Genomic DNA, 18067 nt, shown 5'->3' with positions numbered 1-18067 from the left:
TAGCACTCTCCTCTCATGCGGTGTAAATGTTGGTGTTCCCCTTAACTTTATATACTTGTAAAACTGTTTGAAACACCAGTCGAATCACAGGTGGAGAATTGTGTATAGTTCTGTGCATGCGCTTAAGGGATTATGTCGATGAACCATAAACTAAAATAACTGACTTTATTAAATGACCTCAAATAAAGAAACTACCACCAAGATTTCACTTTTTGAATTTCTACTTTAACATTTGCACTTTGGAGTTTGACTGGTAAGATTATCACTAACAAGACATGCTTTTACAAACCCTGACTCCCCTCAGTCCAAGAAGGTCCTGTTGGTCGACCTCTCGAGAAGGCCTGTGCAGTCAAATAACCAAAACAGTCAATTCCTAGTCTGGTCTTCTAGAGACTCTTAGCTTGTTTGCAGTATTTGGACATTTTTTTCAAATTCAGTCTCTTTTAACGCACTCATACATGTGCTTCCCAAAAGCTTCTGGAATTCTATTTTCATTGTTGCTCCACACAGTAAGCTAATTATTTCATGGAACGTAAGCATCACATTGAACTTAAAATGTTAATCGTGTTGCTCTCTCCCCATATGCAACCAGACTGACTGAGTTTCTCCAGTTCGTACTCTTTCATAATACTTTGCTGGCTTCTCCTCACATAAAATGCAAAGTTAAATCCAGAATTTATCATTATATTGGCATCCATGTGTCTGTGTGCTGATCAGCTTCATCCTTCAGATATCTTACTTTATCTTTTACAACAGTAACTTCTTTGCTTATCTGACTCTGGTCATATGGCTTTTTGTATCTCAATTCCCTTCCAGTTGGTACAGCTTCAATGTCAAGGGTTGTCAAATCACACGGACCAATATTCTTATTATTTCATAAAGTTACAATTTTTTATTTTCCAATTACCACAAATTCTTAAAATTCTATTGTAAGTATTCTTTAAAAAATTCCATACATTTTAACAAAATTAGAATTTTTCTACAGTCCTGCTTCAATGTCAAATATCACCACTAACTGCAATATCTTACAGAACTATAGAGCTGTAACTCAAATGGAATCAAGTTGGTTGCCTTTTTTGCTAACATTAATATTTCCTAGATCTGTAAATTCTGTTTTGTTCTATGGAGAGTATCAGACGATTGAATATTACTGAGAAAAGTTGGATTTATAGTATTTGTTTTGAGAAGTTTAAGTGTTTTTTTAAACAAATGGAGAATGCAGTTTGATATATTCTTAGTGATATTCACAAATCATGAAGAGCTATGAAATTGAAAAATCTAGCTCACTGTACATGATGATCTGATATGATAAACAATCTCCCATTCTAATTTTAAAATTCTTGACTTCTAGTTTCCTCTGTACATCTACACAAAAATGCTTTCAGAGTTGTTAGGGTCTGGAATGAAATAAAATATTGGAAATCTGAAACAGAAATCCAGCAGGTCTGGTAGCAGTTGTGGGGAGAGAAACAGAGTTAATGCTTCGAATCCACAATGTCACTTTTTCTGATCTCTTGCCCTGAAACCCCAGTTCTGAAGTCACATTAACCCTGCTTTTCTGTTTGCAGATGGATGCAGGGAATGGCATGAAGTAAAGTGCTCCTGTGGAGAGCTGGCATAGACATCGTGTTAGGAGCCAAATGATCACCCTCTGAGCAGCATCAACTCTGATTTTTATTTTTCTATACTTTTCAATGCCTGTATAAGAAATTGCACAAATAATAGTGCAAATAATTCTTCATGAAGGAAGGCCCAAATAACTTCAAAGTGTTGGGGAACACAGGGTCTAGTGAGAGGGAGCAACTGAATTAAACCAGCATTAGTAGAGAAAAAGGTGTTGGGGAAATTGATGGGATTAATGACCGATAATTCCCAGGCCTTGATAATCTACATTTCAAAGTGATCAAGGAAGTGGCCCTAACGCATTGTTGGCCATCTTTCAAGATCCTATAGACTCTGGAACAGTTCTTACGGATTGGAAAGTAGCAAATGTAACTCCACTATAAAGGGGTAGACAAAATAAACATGGAGTTATAGGCCCATTAGCCTGATATTAGTAGTGTGGAAAATGCTAAAATCCATTACAAAAAGGTTTAATAACAGAGCACTTGGAAAACAGTGATAGAATTAGTCAGTCAGCATGGATTTACAGAAGGGGGAAAAAAAAAATCACATGACCAATCTACTGGAATTTGGAGAGAATGGAACTTGGAGAATTGGTAGGAGGATGGATGTAGCTTACTTGGACTTTCTGAAGGCTTCCAATGAGGGCTCAGATAAGAGAATAGCATATAAAATTAAAATGCATGGGATTGGGAGTAGAGTACTGACATGCTTAGATCAGGTTACCAGACAGATAACAATGAGTAGGAATAAAAGGTGCCTTTTTCTGAGTGGTAAGCAGTGACTAGTGGGGTACTGCAGGAATCAGTTCTTGCACCCCAGCTATTCACAACATATCAATTTACATGATGGAACTAAGTATGATATCTCCAAGTTTGCAGATGGCAAAGCTGGGTCAGAGGATGAGCTGTGAGGAGAATTCTCAACACCGACACAGCAGCATTGTCTTCTTTTGCTTTTCTCTGAAAGCTCAAAGTTTGAGTTGAGAACTCACTGAGATCTCAACACAAGAGAAGGGTTCTCCTTAAAATAGAACTTGCCAGTGTCTCTGGAAAAAGCCAATTCAGATAGCCACTACTGAAGCAGGAGGAAATCCCAGTGCCAACAACTGGTGTGGAAAGGCACTTCAGCAGACCAGCATTTCAATCAGAGTGTAACTCTTCTCTGAATTTAAAAGTTTAAAGTTTATTTGGGAAAAGTACATTTGACAAAGTATTTTGCAGTTTTATATTTCTTCGTAGGTTGGAAAATTGTATGCATTAAGAGGAACAATATACTTGCACCATTTAACTCTTGATAATTTTTACATCTTTGGAATAAATTGCAATAACAAGTTCATTATTTGTTACTTAAGGTGCATGGCTGACATGCATCACAGTAAACAATTCCAGAAACACAAATCCCTGTTTAAATTGAAACATTGATGTGATCAGTGGAGGAATGGGAAAGGTCATCCATTCACACCTTTTACCTGCTGCAGAACCTTTTCTTAATATAAAGTGTATGGATGACATTGGCATGGACAGAAGATTGACTTGCTAACAAGCAGAATAGAAACATGGGTCTGAGATTTGGGAAAAGATTTGTAGCTCAGGTTGTGGATCACATTGTAAAATTTGTTCACTGAACTGGTAGATTTGTTCTCAGACATTGTCACCATGCTTGGTTACATCATAGTGAGCCTTGGGTGAAGCACTAGTGTTCTAGATTAGATTAGATTAGACTTACAGTGTGGAAACAGGCCCTTCGGCCCAACAAGTCCACACCGACCCGCTGAAGCGAAACCCACCCATACTCCTACCTTTACCCCTTACCTAACACTACGGGCAATTTAGCATGGCCAATTCACCTGACCTGCACATCTTTGGACTGTGGGAGGAAACCGGAGCACCCGGAGGAAACCCACGCAGACACGGGGAGAACGTGCAAACTCCACACAGTCAATTGCCTGAGGCGGGAATTGAACCCAGGTCTCTGACGCTGTGAGGCAGTAGTGCTAACCACTGTGTCACCGTGCCGCCCACGGTTCATCTAACCGAAGCATAACTGCTTCTCTAACAAGCCCATAGATTGGACCCCCTTTACCAATTTTTCAGAAACAGAACCAGAATTTATATCACCCACCACAACAACCAAGACACACGTAGCACAGTGGTTAGCACTGCTGCCTCACAGCGCCTGAGACTCGGCGTTTTGTGGAACGACAGGTACCCAATAAAGCGTAGTCCACCGATTCCTGCACAAGTCAACACGACACACCCAGAGACTCTAGCCACCCTGCCGTACATCAATGACATCTCAGAGGTGACGACCAAACTACTTGGGCCCCTTGGCAACATGGTAGCCCACACATCTACCACCACACAAACAGCTCCTGATGAATTTAAAGGACCCCGTACCAACAATCAGCAGAACAAATGTCATATACAAAATATCTTGAGGACTGCAACAAACATTACATTGGACTGTTATGACATGAGGTAAACCCTCCTGCTCAATTTAAACCAGCAACACAAGATTTATCCTGTACAGTAATCTGAAAATTCAAGAGGCAAAGTAAAAACAACTTTCTTAAAGTATAACAGAATAATTAAGCAACAACTATTTACAACTCCTTCCTCTAACCTTTTACCTTCTCTTCTATAATACTTGCCCAATAAAGCTGATTAAAATTTATCAAAAAATTCAAATTTCAAAACCAGCCAACTGTCGAATCTGCTCTTTACAGATTTGCTCGCCAGGTTGGTGCTGAGTCTCTCTGTACAAACTCCTTCTCTAGTAAAGGTACCTCAGTTCTGACTAGCAGTCTACATCCATTGATCTAGTGGCAGTTCTCTTCCAAATGTTCAATTTTCTTTGGTCTTATACCCCAAAGCATTGGATTGTTCATTAGTTTTTTTAATGAGTCAATATATTAAATTCTACCTTGATTGGCAGTTGATATTTTGGGGTATAATTTAAACCGATTGGCCAAAATTTGAATTTGGTTTTGTCTCTAAGCAACCAGCTATACTAACTGCTGGATCACATGCTACACTATAACTTGTTAAGAGAACACTTGGTGCTGTCAGGTGGTTCTGCTAGCTTTTAAACTTTCTTAAAGATAAAGTACACCCACATCTTCATAGGACAAATAGGCAGGAAACTAGCCACCAGAATACATGAGCACCAACTAGCCACCAAAAAACATGACCAACCATCACTAGTATCCACACATACAGACAAAGGAGGATGACACCAGATCAAGTGGGACAGGCTAAACAAAGACAAAGACATGCATGGGAATTCCTGGAGGCCTGGCATTCAAACCAGAACTCTTAACAAACAATTGATTTGGAGCCATTTCCCAACCTCAAAACAGAATCAGAATCACCTACCACACAATGAGGCAAATAGCAAACAGGACAGAACACCAACACTTCACTGGAGGCCCACTGATGTTACCTAGCATGGTGACAAAATGAGAGATCAAGTTTACCAGCTCAGCAAGCAAATTTACAATCCAAGGAATATGGCTTTTTTTTTACATGTTTGCAAGGTGTCATAAGGTGCACCACAAGGATCACTGCTGGAGCGTCAACTCTATAATTTATATAAAGAATTTAGATGAAGGAAGACATTGAAAATATGGTAGCTAAATTTGCTGATGACACAAAGATAGATTGGAAAGTGAGTTGAGATGACAATGGGGCCTTTTAAAAAAAGGTATATAGATGGATTAAGTGAATTAGTAAAGATCTAGAAAGTGCAGTACCAACTGGGAAAGTGAGAAATTTATAATTTGGTGCATCAAAAAAGCACATCATCTGTGTTAAAAGGTTGCAGAGAGATCTAAATGCCCTAATAGAAATTTATTGTTCATTGCAGGGGGAAATTGAACTTATGAATAGGGAGGTAGTGATGTTTTAATTATATAGGACATTGGCAAGACTGCATTTGGAGTACTGTGTACCATACTGGCCACTGTAGTAGACAAATACCAGGAATGCATTACCTTATGGAGGAAAGGCTACATAGGTTAGGCCTTTACCCTCTAGTGTTTAGAAGAGTCAGGTAACTTAACTGAATCATGCAACATCCTGAGGGGACTGGACTACTGTTGAAAGGATGTTTCGTTTTGTGAAAGAATCGAGAACAAATGGATCATTGCTTAAATGGGTAATCCTTATTTTTAAAGCAAAGATAAGGATTTCTTTTTTCCCCCCTCCAGAGTTGACAATCTTCACAAGGCAGTATTGTAGAATCTTTAATTTTTTAAAGAGGGAAATAGGTTCAAGATTATCATGGGAATGAATGATGATCAGGAATGCACAGAAACGTAGAATAGAGATTAAATTGAAATCAGACTTGATCTTATTGAATGGTGAAGGAGGCTCAAAGGACTGCATGATGGTAATGTCATTGCATTTTTCAATCAGTATAGAGAGCTTAAGTATGTCATTTATTTTGCCATTTTCAGTTTGAGCACTTTCATGTTTCTCACATAATTATAATTATTCCCATAAAAACTGCAAATCAAAATTTGCAATGGGATTAAAGATTACAATTTCCACAGAATACCCTGCATGTCCTGATAGCACCTAGTGCCATGTCATCTGCATTCTTATAATATAAAACAGTGCCAGAAGTTTTTATCTTATTGGGATAACAGCCCAAATTTGTCAAAAGCTCTACATGTCTTGTACAGCATGGACAATCCAATATGCTTCAGCTAGCTTCTTAGCAAGATGCTTATTCATTTTTCATTTTATAGCTGTAGAACTGAATGAGGCGGCATCGGTTTCAGTCCAAATTTCAGTGACAAAAATGAAACTATTTGTATTGTGACAAGAGATTGCAGGCAGTTTGACTTGATGTATGGCTTAAAAAAAAACTTTCACCCTGCTCTCGGTCCAGCTATTGACTTATTAATTGATCTTGAAGGGGAGGGAAGATACATGACAATTTTGGGAGGCAGTGAAGACAATCACTTCTAAATCTCCACCTCAGCCTGCCAATGTACAGCACACAAAGGCAAATACCACCTGAATGCTCATTTCTGAACTACTTCCCCTCAGGGCATAAGGAATAAGAGTAGCCAATGCAGCCTCTTGTACCTCCACCATTCAAAAACCATAGATGATGTTCTATCAAAGAACTATTTCCTTTATATACTTTTTTCCCCTTGAAAGAGCAGAAAAAGAAAATCTCTAGTATGCTTAACTGTGGAACATCCATAACTTTCTGGGACAGACAAGTCCAAATATTCACCAGTTGAAGAAATGTCTCCTCTTTCTTGGTCCTAAGTGATTTAACTCTAACGAGTATGCCCTACTGCTAATTTCCCAGACTGGGGAAACAACCACTCTGACTACTGTCAAACTCCTTCAGAATGATTCCTGTTTCAAAGGCTCATCTTTTATTTTTCCTAAACGCCAATGTGCACAAGCCAATTTACATTTCAGAATAATCCTATCATCCCAGAACTGGATCTAGTGAACTTTCACCTTTTGCTTCTTTTGCAAGCATACCTATCCTTCGATCTGGAGTTCGATTCCTACAATTCTCCAGGAGTAATCTCACTAAAATACAAGTATAGCACAATTTCACTACTCTTGCACTCCAAATCCATTGTTTAAAAAAAGGCCAAACATCATATCATTTGCTTTCCTATCTGCCTACTTTGCACGAGTACACCCAAGACCTTAACATCAGCGTTAAAATTGTCTCCCCTTCTGAAACGTACTGTTTAATTCTATTCTTAGGAGCAATGTGAATGACTTCATGCTTATCCACATTATATATCTTGCTAACCACTCAATTAAACAGACTATTTGTAGACTTACCGACCTCCTCACAGCTTTACAGTCCCATCCAAATTTCTTGGTCTATTTACACCTTTCTGCTAAGGCTTCAGCATGGATTCTTCCAGCACTTGAACCACAGCCTACCAGCCTGAAGTAGTCCCTTTTCTCCCCAGTTGTTACCTTGTCCTACCCTTTCATCTGTGTTAACCATTGCTCCTAACTCAATAAGCCCTCATCTTCCAATTAAGCCTTTGTGTGGCACCTTATTGAAGGCCTTTTGGAAAGCCAAGAGGTCCCTAGTCACAATCTTGGAAATGTAAGAAATTTGTCAAATGTGATCTACCTTGCATAAAAACCACACTTTTATCATATTATGATTTCTAATGTGCATTAAGGCTTCCTGAATAGATTCCAGCACTTTTCAAGTGACCAATGTCAGGTTAACTGGATTTGAAGATTTTCCTCATGCTGAGAATGATTTGAACACAATAGTGGCCCTGAGGCAGGGAAGGGGTCCACCTTGGAGGTATTTTGTGCCCCTGCATATTCAATGGAATTCAAATTCAATTGAAAGCAGTTTACAAATTCTAAAAAGTAAAATTGCATAAGACTTTACATAAGCTGTTCTCTAAAAATAAGAGCACATAAAAAGTACAATAAACTTTGATATAACCACATACAAAGATTCAATCTTTAAGCCACACCACATCCATCTACCAACTGCAGTAAACAGTGAAGACTTGGTTATTTATAATAAAGGAGCCATTACTTGAGGTAATTAGAATGTAGCTACATTTTCAGCAGGAAACAAATGAACAGACAGCAAAAGCTCACTGACTTTTCCTTAGCCCACTATGGATATTGCCAGATTTTGTGATTAGATTACTTAGTGTGGAAACAGACCCTTCGGCCCAACAAGTCCACACTGACCCGCCACCCACCCATACCCCTACATTTACCCTTAACACTACGGACAATTTAGCACAGCCAATTCACCTAACCTGTACATCTTTGGACTGTGGGAGGAAACCAGAGCACTTGGAGGAAACCCACGCAGACACAGGGAGAACGTGCAAACTCCACACAGTCAGTCAGTCAGTCACCTGAGGTGGGAATTGAACTCGGGTCTCTGGCACTGTGAGGCAGCAGTGCTAACCACTGTGCCACCATGTCGCAAGCTTAGAAACATGCTTGGAGATGAAGATAAACTATGCTTAGCCAGTAATATTCCAAGATGGAATAGCCGGTACCAGTGTGAAGAAATTCGTGATTTTTAAAACCAACTTTCTGAAAAAGGATCATGCATCTTTGTATTTTGGGAGAAACAAGTCAAAGTGAAAACTTTTCAAAATGACCAAAAATGCAATTTAAAAATATTATGGATTACCACAAATAAAGACAAAATAGAGCAAGATAGGGGTGCGAAAGACCATTCAGCTCAATTACAATTGCATTTTCATGCATTGCAAGTGTCACTTTGTATCACTTGATTATTCTCATTTTAGGGAACACTCATTTCCTTTCCTCACCTTCACCAAGGTTTGTTTTTCATATTTCAGGATGACAATTGGTGAAGGGTATACCAATTTGTGGCAGCCAGCTCCATCGCACTCATTACGCCAGCTAGTACTGTTAATCATAAGAAATGGTCTTCTCTTGTATCCATCTCATCAATACTTTTCAGTACTTTGCAGCATTACTTACCTGAAGAATTTCTTTCCATGTCTAACAAGTTACTTATAACCTTTTCTCTCTGACCAAGTTTTAGCAGATTAACTGAAATCAGACAGCAGGATAAAATATGCTAGCAGCAAGCTGAAACTGAAATAGTAATCAAATATTCAATGGGGTTGCTGAAACAAACTCAATAATTGTTTGTTTCGCAAAGCTTAATTATATATTACAAATCCTTACAGCAGCTTATTGTGCTCCAGGCAGTTACATTAAGATCCAAAAGGGAAGTTCCATCAGCCGAACCTTTTCGGGTGAAGACATCGAAAATGCTAAGCAGCAATGTTAGTCATTCCAAGCTCAGGATATTCTAAACAGTTTTGCAAAATTAATCACATCTCACGCAAAAGTTTACATCAACGTTGCATATCAGCATGCAAAGCCCAGGGAAGTGATGAACTATTTGGTATAAAAAGAGACACTGGGTTTTTCATATTCATAAACTACAGTATTTTCAGAAACCTTAGGCAGCAAGTCATTTGAATCCTGTTGCATAATATCAAATTCATCTGGCTTCGGATCACACAAACTTTCTTTGGAGCAATCTTCAAAGCAGTCTAGGTCTTGAATATGGATAGACCACAATGGGACGTCAGAAATGTTATTGGTTGCAGAGGTTGAACTGTTCCTTCTGCTGTGCGTTGCTTGCATCATAGACTCAGCATGTGGGCATTCAGTTTGCATTGTAGCTGGTGTAGTCATTTGACACTCATCGAAATGAGAGAGAATATGTTCAGGTACTGAATCACACCATTGATCATCACATAATTTAGTGTCAGAGTCATCGGTTTCTAGTTTAGAAGACGCACTGGAATGCTGAGTACAGTGCAAAGGCATATTCAGTGCATTGCTTTCATAGCCAGCTTCCCCACTGTAATTCACTAGCTCGTCTTCACTGTCATCTTCAATGTTTTCAATTTTCTTCACATTAAAACATCCTTGTTCCAAAGTACTGAGCTTTTCTTGCACATTATCACAAGTGCAAACAGGATGGAGGTGCTTCAAATTATTCTAAGACAGACCAAATAAGACATTCAATTTTCATATTCAAATGACATTAAAATTCTTAGTTTTCAGTTACTTATCAAATCTGATCCAATCCTGTCTAACATACAAAAGTTTGCTGAAAATAAATACATTTGCACAGAAACTGGAATGTTAGATTCTTACTCTTAGTCCTAATATTACTCTAATTGATGTACCATTTGGCACATCAGGTCAAGTACAACACAAATGAGGAAAGGTCAATGTTGGTCCCCTTCTGCTTGTGATAACAGGGCACACCACTTGGTACATTTATCCACTAAAGGAAGTATTCCAAGATTATAAAGAGTGTGGCCTGGAGATATTGAACATCTACATTTAAGTTTGTGTCACCAGTCTTTTCAGACCATAAGTTTTAACAAATCATTAAACTAAACTACTGCCATTCTGGTGCAATCTAAAAATAGCATGAACAAAATAGGATATTTAAAGAGTCATGACATTCAACAGCTTTACCTCTATGCAAAGATCAATCCCATTTTGATATATAGCTTTATTCTCATTTGCTATGAACAACACACTTTTAGAACAAAGAACAGTACAGTACAGTACAGGCCCTTCAGCCGATGTGCTGGTTTTCTATCCTAAGATCAGACTAACCTACATATCCTTCATTATACTAACTTCCATGTCCTCAATGTATTGACCCTACCACCACTGCTGGCGGCAGAGCATTCCACACACCCACCACTCAGTAAAGAACCTACCTCTGACATCTCCCCATAACCTTCCTCCAATCATAATTATGCCTGCTCGTGACAGAATTCCACCATGGGAAAAAGTCTCTGGCTATCCACTCTACCTATACTAGATGTTGAGAGGCATACTTCTATCAAGTCACTGCTCATCCTTCTTCACTCCAAGCCCTAGCTCCCTCTATGTTTCTTCATAAGACATGCCCTCCAGTCCAGGCAGCATCCTGGTATATCTCCTCTGCACTCCTAAAGCTTCCACATCTTTCCTATAGTGAGGTGACCAGAACGGAGGACAATATTTCAAGTGTGGTCTAACTAGGGCTCTTGAACTGCAGCATAACCTTGCAGCTCTTAAACTTAATCACCTTGCTAGTGAAAGTCAACACCATACAGCTGCTTAAACACCTATCAACCTGGGTGGCAACTTCAAGGGATCTGTGGACAAGGACCCCAAGGTCTCTCGGTTCCTCCACACTGCCAAGAATCCTGCGTTTAACCCTACATTCAAATTCAACCTTCTAAAAGTGAATCACTTCATACTTTTCCACAGTGAACTCCACCTGCCACTCAGCACAGTTCTACACACTGTCAATGTCTCACTGTAACTTACAACAGTCCTCCACACTATCAACAACTCCACCAGTCTTTGCGTCATTGGCAAACTTACTAACCCCACCTTCCACTTCCTCATCCTAATCCAAGGCATTTATAAAAATCAGAGTAGAGGTCCCAGACCAGATCCCTGCGGAACAGCACATGGTCACCAAGCTCCAGGCTAAATATTTTCCATCCACCAACACCCTCTTGTGTTCTATGGGCTAGCTAATTCTGTATATACAGACAGGTTTCCCTGTATCCCATGCCTCCTTACTTTCTGAATGGGCCTACCATGGGGAACATTATTAAATGCCTTGCTAAAATCCATGTCCACCACATCCACTACTCTACCTTCAATGTGTTTTGTCACATCCTCAAAGAATTCAATAAGGTTTGTGAGGCATTACCTGCCTCAAAACCATGCTGACTGACTATCTCTAATCAAACTATGATTTTCAAAGTACTCAAATCCTATCTCTCAGAATCCTCTCCAATATGTCGCACACCACAGACATAAGACTGACTGGTCTGTAATCCCCATTATCCCCATTCCTTTTTTGATGAAGGAAATAACATTTCGCACCCTCCCATCTGACTACTCTAGTGGACAGCGAGGATGCATAGGTTATCGCCAAAGATGCAGCAATGTCTTCCCTTGCTTCCGAGAGTAATCGAGTGGACATGCCATCGGGCCCAGTGGGATCTCTGTCCTTACATTTTTCAAAATTTTCAGAATATACTCATTCCTAACAACCTGTTCTAGCATATCAGTCTGTTTAACGCTGTCCTCAGAAAACATGTCAGTATTGAAAACGGAAACAAATTTATTAAGGACCTCAACCACTTCCTCCAACTCCAGGTGCAAGCTCCCTCCACTATCCCTGATCGGCCCTAGCCTCATCTTGGCTGTCTTCTGTTGCTCACATAAATGAGGAACACCTTAGGGTTTTTCTTAATCCTATCCACTAAAATGTTGTCATGCCCCTTTCTAACTCTCGTAAGTCCATTCTTCAGTTCCTTCCTGGCTACTTTGTAATCTTCTAGAGCCCTGTCTGATCCTTGTCTCTTCAACCTTCAGTAAGCTTCCTTCTTCCTCTTGAAGAGATGTTCTACATCCCTTATCACCCAAGGGTCTGTCAACCTACCATCCCTTGGTGGGACAAATCTGTCCAGCACTGGAGGTTGTTTTAGGAAACATCTGTTACATTTCTGTCGTGCATTTCCTGGAGAACATCTGTTCCCAATTTAGGTGCCACTATTCCTGCTTAAAAGCATTGAAATTCACCCTCCCCCAATTAAGTACTTTCCCATACAGTCTCTCTCCATGAGTATAGTAAAAGTCATGGAGTAGTGATCACCATCACTAAAATGCTCGAGAGGTCTGATACCTGCCATGGTCCATTGCCAAGCACCGAATCTAACATGGCCTCCCCTCTAGTCAGCCAACCTACATATTGCATCAGGAACGCTTCCTGGATATACCTGACAAAAACTGCTCCATCCAAACTATTCAAATTAAGTAGGGTCCAGTCAATATTAGGGAAGTTAAAGTCACCCATGACAACAATCCTGTTACTGCTACACATTTCCAAATCCTGCCTCCCAATCTGCTCCTCCATTTCTTTGTTGCTATGGGGGGGGGGGGGGGGGGGGGGGCTGCAGAAAACTCAATAACTTGACTGCCCCTTTCCTGTTTCTGACTTCCACCTATACTTACTCTAGACAAATCATCCTCAATGAGCTCCCTTTCTACAGCTGTAATACTATCCCTGATTAGCAATGCCATTCCTCCATTATTTCACATTCACCCCCATTCCTTTAGAAACATCTAAACCTTGGAATACCCAAATCATGCCTGCCCCAGTGATATCCAAGTCTCCATAATGGCCACATCACAGTTCCAAGCACTGATCTACACTGAGTTGTCACCCTTATTCCTGATACTTCTTGCATTAAAATAGACACTTCAACCCATCACACTGACTGCACCTTTCCCCTATGAAGGGCCTATCCTTCCTCTCAGGCTCTCTGCATACTGACTTCACTACCTATTCTATCATCTGATCTGTAGGTCAGGTTCCCAACTGGCTAACCAGACTGTAAATGGAGCCATAGATAAAGCATCTTTTGTAAGCTACATGATCTCTCGTTTTTAACCGGTCTCTCTCATGCACGGCATTACTTGCCATTTATTAGTGATTTCATAAATTTAGCTGGTATAACATCTGTAACTGTCGTCTTGTTTAACACACGTATCAATGAGAATTAGCGAGTGCATCAGGAAATAGAAACTAGGCATCTTGAAGACAAAGTTAAAAGTTTAAAATTATCCGTAGAAGAGAGGAATGCTACTCTTTCCAGGGCAAAGAGAAGGACCGAACTTCTGCTAAAACTGTACATTGCACACAACTTCTAAAGATGCTAACTTTAACAGAAAGATCTTGGAGATCCCATAACTTTAACTGAGCACTGAAAACAATAGTTTGATAATTTGAGTGAAAATTTACATACCAGAGCTTGTGGACCATATTTATTCAACAAACCAAGAAAACCTCCTCTGTATAGTACAATGCTGATAATGGCCAAGCCAAACACCAAGATGGTTATAAGTGCTATCAGAATCTGAGGTACTGCAAAAGAATAGGATACATCAGAAGCATTCCTGTGTGCCAGTTTGCCCCCCATTCTAGGGATTACCCAAATCAAATCAGTAAGAAGCCTCACTTCTAGATTTACACCCAGCAAAAATAATCTTTACTTAAGTTAAATTTAGTATGATTTCTTTCTAAAAATTTGTTTAGTCCACACTAATATTTGCATCTGAATATTACACCACATTACATTGGATACAGATGACAAACAGGCCATACAAATGCAGAAATAGCTGGAAGTCTGACTATAATAGTTAATGTTTCAGAACATCTACTGAAATGGTCAAACTGAAACTTAACTCTCTCTCAAAAGATGCTACCTGACTTGAGGTTTTTCCAGCTTTGATTACTCTTAGTACAGAAACGGCTCCTTGGTCCAACCTGCCCTTGCTGGTGCTCATGATCCACTCAAGCCACCTCCTAGTTCTCATCTAAAATCTATCACAATTATTTATTCCATTCTTTCATATGTTTATCTAACTTCCCCTTAATAGTATTTATAAAATTTGCTTCAATTATTTCTGGACAGTAGAGAATTTCATATATTAGCACTCATTAGGTAAAGGAATCTTTTTCCCCTGAATTGCTTGTTTATAAGATTAACATTTTATATTACACTTTAATAAAAGTTAAGGATCAAACATAGGAATATCATTATTGGTGACTAAGTCATATGAGAACTTGGCCAAATGTTGTTTTAGCATACCAGCCTATTCATACCAATTACTTGGCTGTCTTTTTTGGGAAATCTGTTTTTATGCAAACTTAAAAATTGTGACAACTTAAATTGCACTGCCAGGAATAGGAGTTTCTTTCAAGACAGACATTTACACGGGTTGAAAAAGCATCTGGCTAAACTAATGGGATTTCTGCTTAACAGTTTTGATACTGTAATTGGTCAAGCATACTTGCAAACACCTCCACAAAAGGAGATGAACCCAGTCTTTGAGAACCTGAGGTTGGGGCAAGTACAATCATAAGCTTTGTGAACCCTTGAGCAATACAGATTAGAAAAGTATTAGAATAGGACCAGTAGAGCTAAGCAAGTGCTGTTTCAAATGAGGGTAAAAAAAATGAGGTCTGCAGATGCTGGAGATCTCAGCTAAAAATGTGTTGCTGGTTAAAGCACAGCAGGTCAGGCAGCATCCAAGGAATAGGAAATTCGACATTTTGGGCATAAGCCATTCATCAGGAATGAGGAGAGTGTGCCAAGCAGGCGAAGATAAAGGGTAGGGAGGAGGGACTTGGGGGAGGGGCATTAGAGATGTGATAGGTGGAAGGAGGTCAAGGTGAGGGTGATAGGCCGGAGTGGGGTGGGGGCGGAGAGGTCAGGAAGAAGATTGTAGGTTAGGAGGGCGGTGCTGAGTTGAGGGAACCGACTGAGACAAGGTGGGGGGAGGGGAAATGAGGAAACTAGAGAAATCTGAGTTCATTCCTTTCGCCGCCTTCGCCTCCGTGCCTACTTTCACAACCAAGACTCCCGCCCACCCTCTGACGACCCCTTCTCCCGCCTCCAACGCACCCCATCCACCTGGACACCCCGTGCTGGCCTCTTACCCGCCCTCAATCTATTTATAGCCAACTGCCGCCGCGACATTAACCGACTCAACCTGTCCACCCCTCTCACCCACTCCAACCTCTCACCCTCAGAACGTGCAGCCCTCCACTCCAACCCCAACCTCACCATCAAACCGGCAGACAAGGGAGGCGCGGTAGTAGTTTGGCGCACCGACCTTTATACCGCTGAGGCCAAACGCCAGCTCGCGGACGCCTCCTCTTATCGCCCCCTTGACCACGACCCCACCTCCCACCACCGAACAATCATCTCCCAGACCATCCATAACCTCATCACCTCAGGGGATCTCCCATCCACCGCCTCTAACCTCAGTCCCACAACCCCGCACCGCCCGTTTCTACCTCCTGCCCAAAATCCACAAACCTGACTGCCCCGGCCGACCCATTGTCTCATTCGGTGGCCTGCTCCTGCCCCACCGAACTCATCTCCGTATACCTCGACACGGTTCTGTCCCTTTTAGTCCAAGAACTCCCCACCTACGTTCGGGACACCACCCACGCCCTCCACCTCCTCCAGGATTTGCGCTTCTCCGGTCCCCATAGCCTTATTTTCACGATGGACATCCAGTCCCTGTACACCTCCATCCCCCATCACGAAGGACTCAAAGCCCTCCGCTTCTTCCTTTCCCGCCGTACCAACCAGTATCCTTCCACTGACACCCTCCTTCGACTGACTGAACTGGTCCTCACCCTGAATAACTTCTCTTTTCAATCCTCCCACTTCCTCCAAACTAAAGGAGTTGCCATGGGGCCCATGCGGGTGCCCAGCTATGCCTGTCTCTTCGTAGGATATGTGGAACAGTCCATCTTCCGCAACTACACTGGCACCACCCCCCACCTTTTCCTCCGCTACATCGATGACTGTATCGGCGCTGCCTCATGCTCCCACGAAGAGGTTGAACAGTTCATCAACTTTACTAACACCTTCCATCCTGACCTCAAATTCACCTGGACTGTCTCAGACTCCTCCCTCCCCTTCCTAGACCTCTCCATTTCTATCTCAGGCGACCGACTCAACACAGACATCTACTATAAACTGACTGACTCCCACAGCTACCTGGACTACACCGCACCCCCCACCACCCTGCCCCCTGTAAAAACTCCATCCCATATTCCCAATTCCTTCATCTCCGCCGCATCTCCTCCACTTCCCGCTCCTCCGCCCTTGAGCCCCGCTCCTCCAACCGCCACCAAGACAGAACTCCACTGGTTCTCGCCAACCACCCCACCAACCTCCGTATACAACGTATCATCCGCTGTCATTTCCGCCACCTCCAAACGGACCCCACCACCAGGGATATATTTCTCTCCCCTATCAGCGTTCCGCAAAGACCACTCCCTTCGTGACTCTCTCATCAGGTCCACACCCACCAACCCAACCTCCACTCCTGGCACCTTCCCCTGCAACCACAGGAAATGTAAAACTTGCGCCCACGCCTCCTCCCTCACTTCCCTCCAAGGCCCCAAGGGATCCTTCCATATCCGCCACAAGTTCACCTGTACCTCCACACACATCATCTATTGCATCCGCTGCACCCGATGTGGCCTCCTCTATATTGGGGAGACGGGCCGCTTACTTGCGGAACGCTTCAGAGAACACCTCTGGGACGCCCGGACCAACCAACCCAACCACCCCGTGGCTCAACACCAACTCTCCCTCCCACTCCACCGAGGACATGCAGGTCCTTGGACTCTTCCACCGACAGCCTCATCTTCCGCCTGGGAACCCTCCAACCACAAAGGGGTGAATTCAGATTTCTCCAGTTTCCTCATTTCCCCTCCCCCCACCTTGTCAGTCGGTTCCCTCCACTCAGCACCGCCCTCCTAACCTGCAATCTTCTTCCTGACCTCTCCAGCCTATCACCCTCACCTTGACCTCCTTCCACTTATCACATCTCTAACACCCCTCCCCCAAGTCCCTCCTCCCTACCCTTTATCTTAGCCTGCTTGGCACACACTCCTCATTCCTGATGAAGGGCTTATGCCCGAAACGTCAAATTTCCTATTCCTTGGATGCTGCCTGACCTGCTGTGCTTTAACCAGCAACACATTTTTAGCTGTTTCAAATGATACAAGATTCCCGTTTGTCATTGCCCACAGTCATTTGACACCAGTGGTGAGAAAATTACAAGAAACTGGATTCAGGGATAAAATATTTACTTGGAGAAGGATTAGTAAGATTATAGCTAGCACAGATTTAGTAGAAAAAAGCCAGACTAATTAATTTGAGATCTTCAATGAGGAGAAAATTAAAGCTAGTGCACTGCCATAGCATATACAGACTTTAAAGGATTTAGTTGGACAGAGGAATATCATGAAACCTATCAAGGTCAGTTTTAGGACAATTGCACCTGTGCAAAGGGAT

The 18067-nt window shown here is 41.7% G+C and overlaps 1 protein-coding gene across 1 annotated transcript in view; it reads right to left on the bottom strand.

Annotated features, from left to right (window-relative positions):
• Window positions 1–1236: 1236 nt before the first annotated feature.
• The window catches only part of LOC132821146 (interferon alpha/beta receptor 2-like), a 39695-nt gene continuing 22864 nt past the window's right edge, over window positions 1237–18067 (bottom strand). Inside the window, exons 9-10 of the mRNA XM_060833738.1 lie at window positions 13988–14106; window positions 1237–10151 (exon numbers count right to left, since the gene is read on the bottom strand). Of these exons, the coding sequence (XP_060689721.1) occupies window positions 9540–10151; window positions 13988–14106 (731 nt within the window). The 3' untranslated portion in view covers window positions 1237–9539. The remainder of the gene's footprint in view (window positions 10152–13987; window positions 14107–18067) is intronic.

This window comes from Hemiscyllium ocellatum, chromosome 12 (genome assembly GCF_020745735.1).
Source record: "Hemiscyllium ocellatum isolate sHemOce1 chromosome 12, sHemOce1.pat.X.cur, whole genome shotgun sequence".
Taxonomy (NCBI): Eukaryota; Metazoa; Chordata; class Chondrichthyes; order Orectolobiformes; family Hemiscylliidae; genus Hemiscyllium; species Hemiscyllium ocellatum.
The sequence above is the reverse complement of the archived record's forward strand: the minus strand, read 5'-3'. Positions and strand labels throughout refer to the sequence as shown.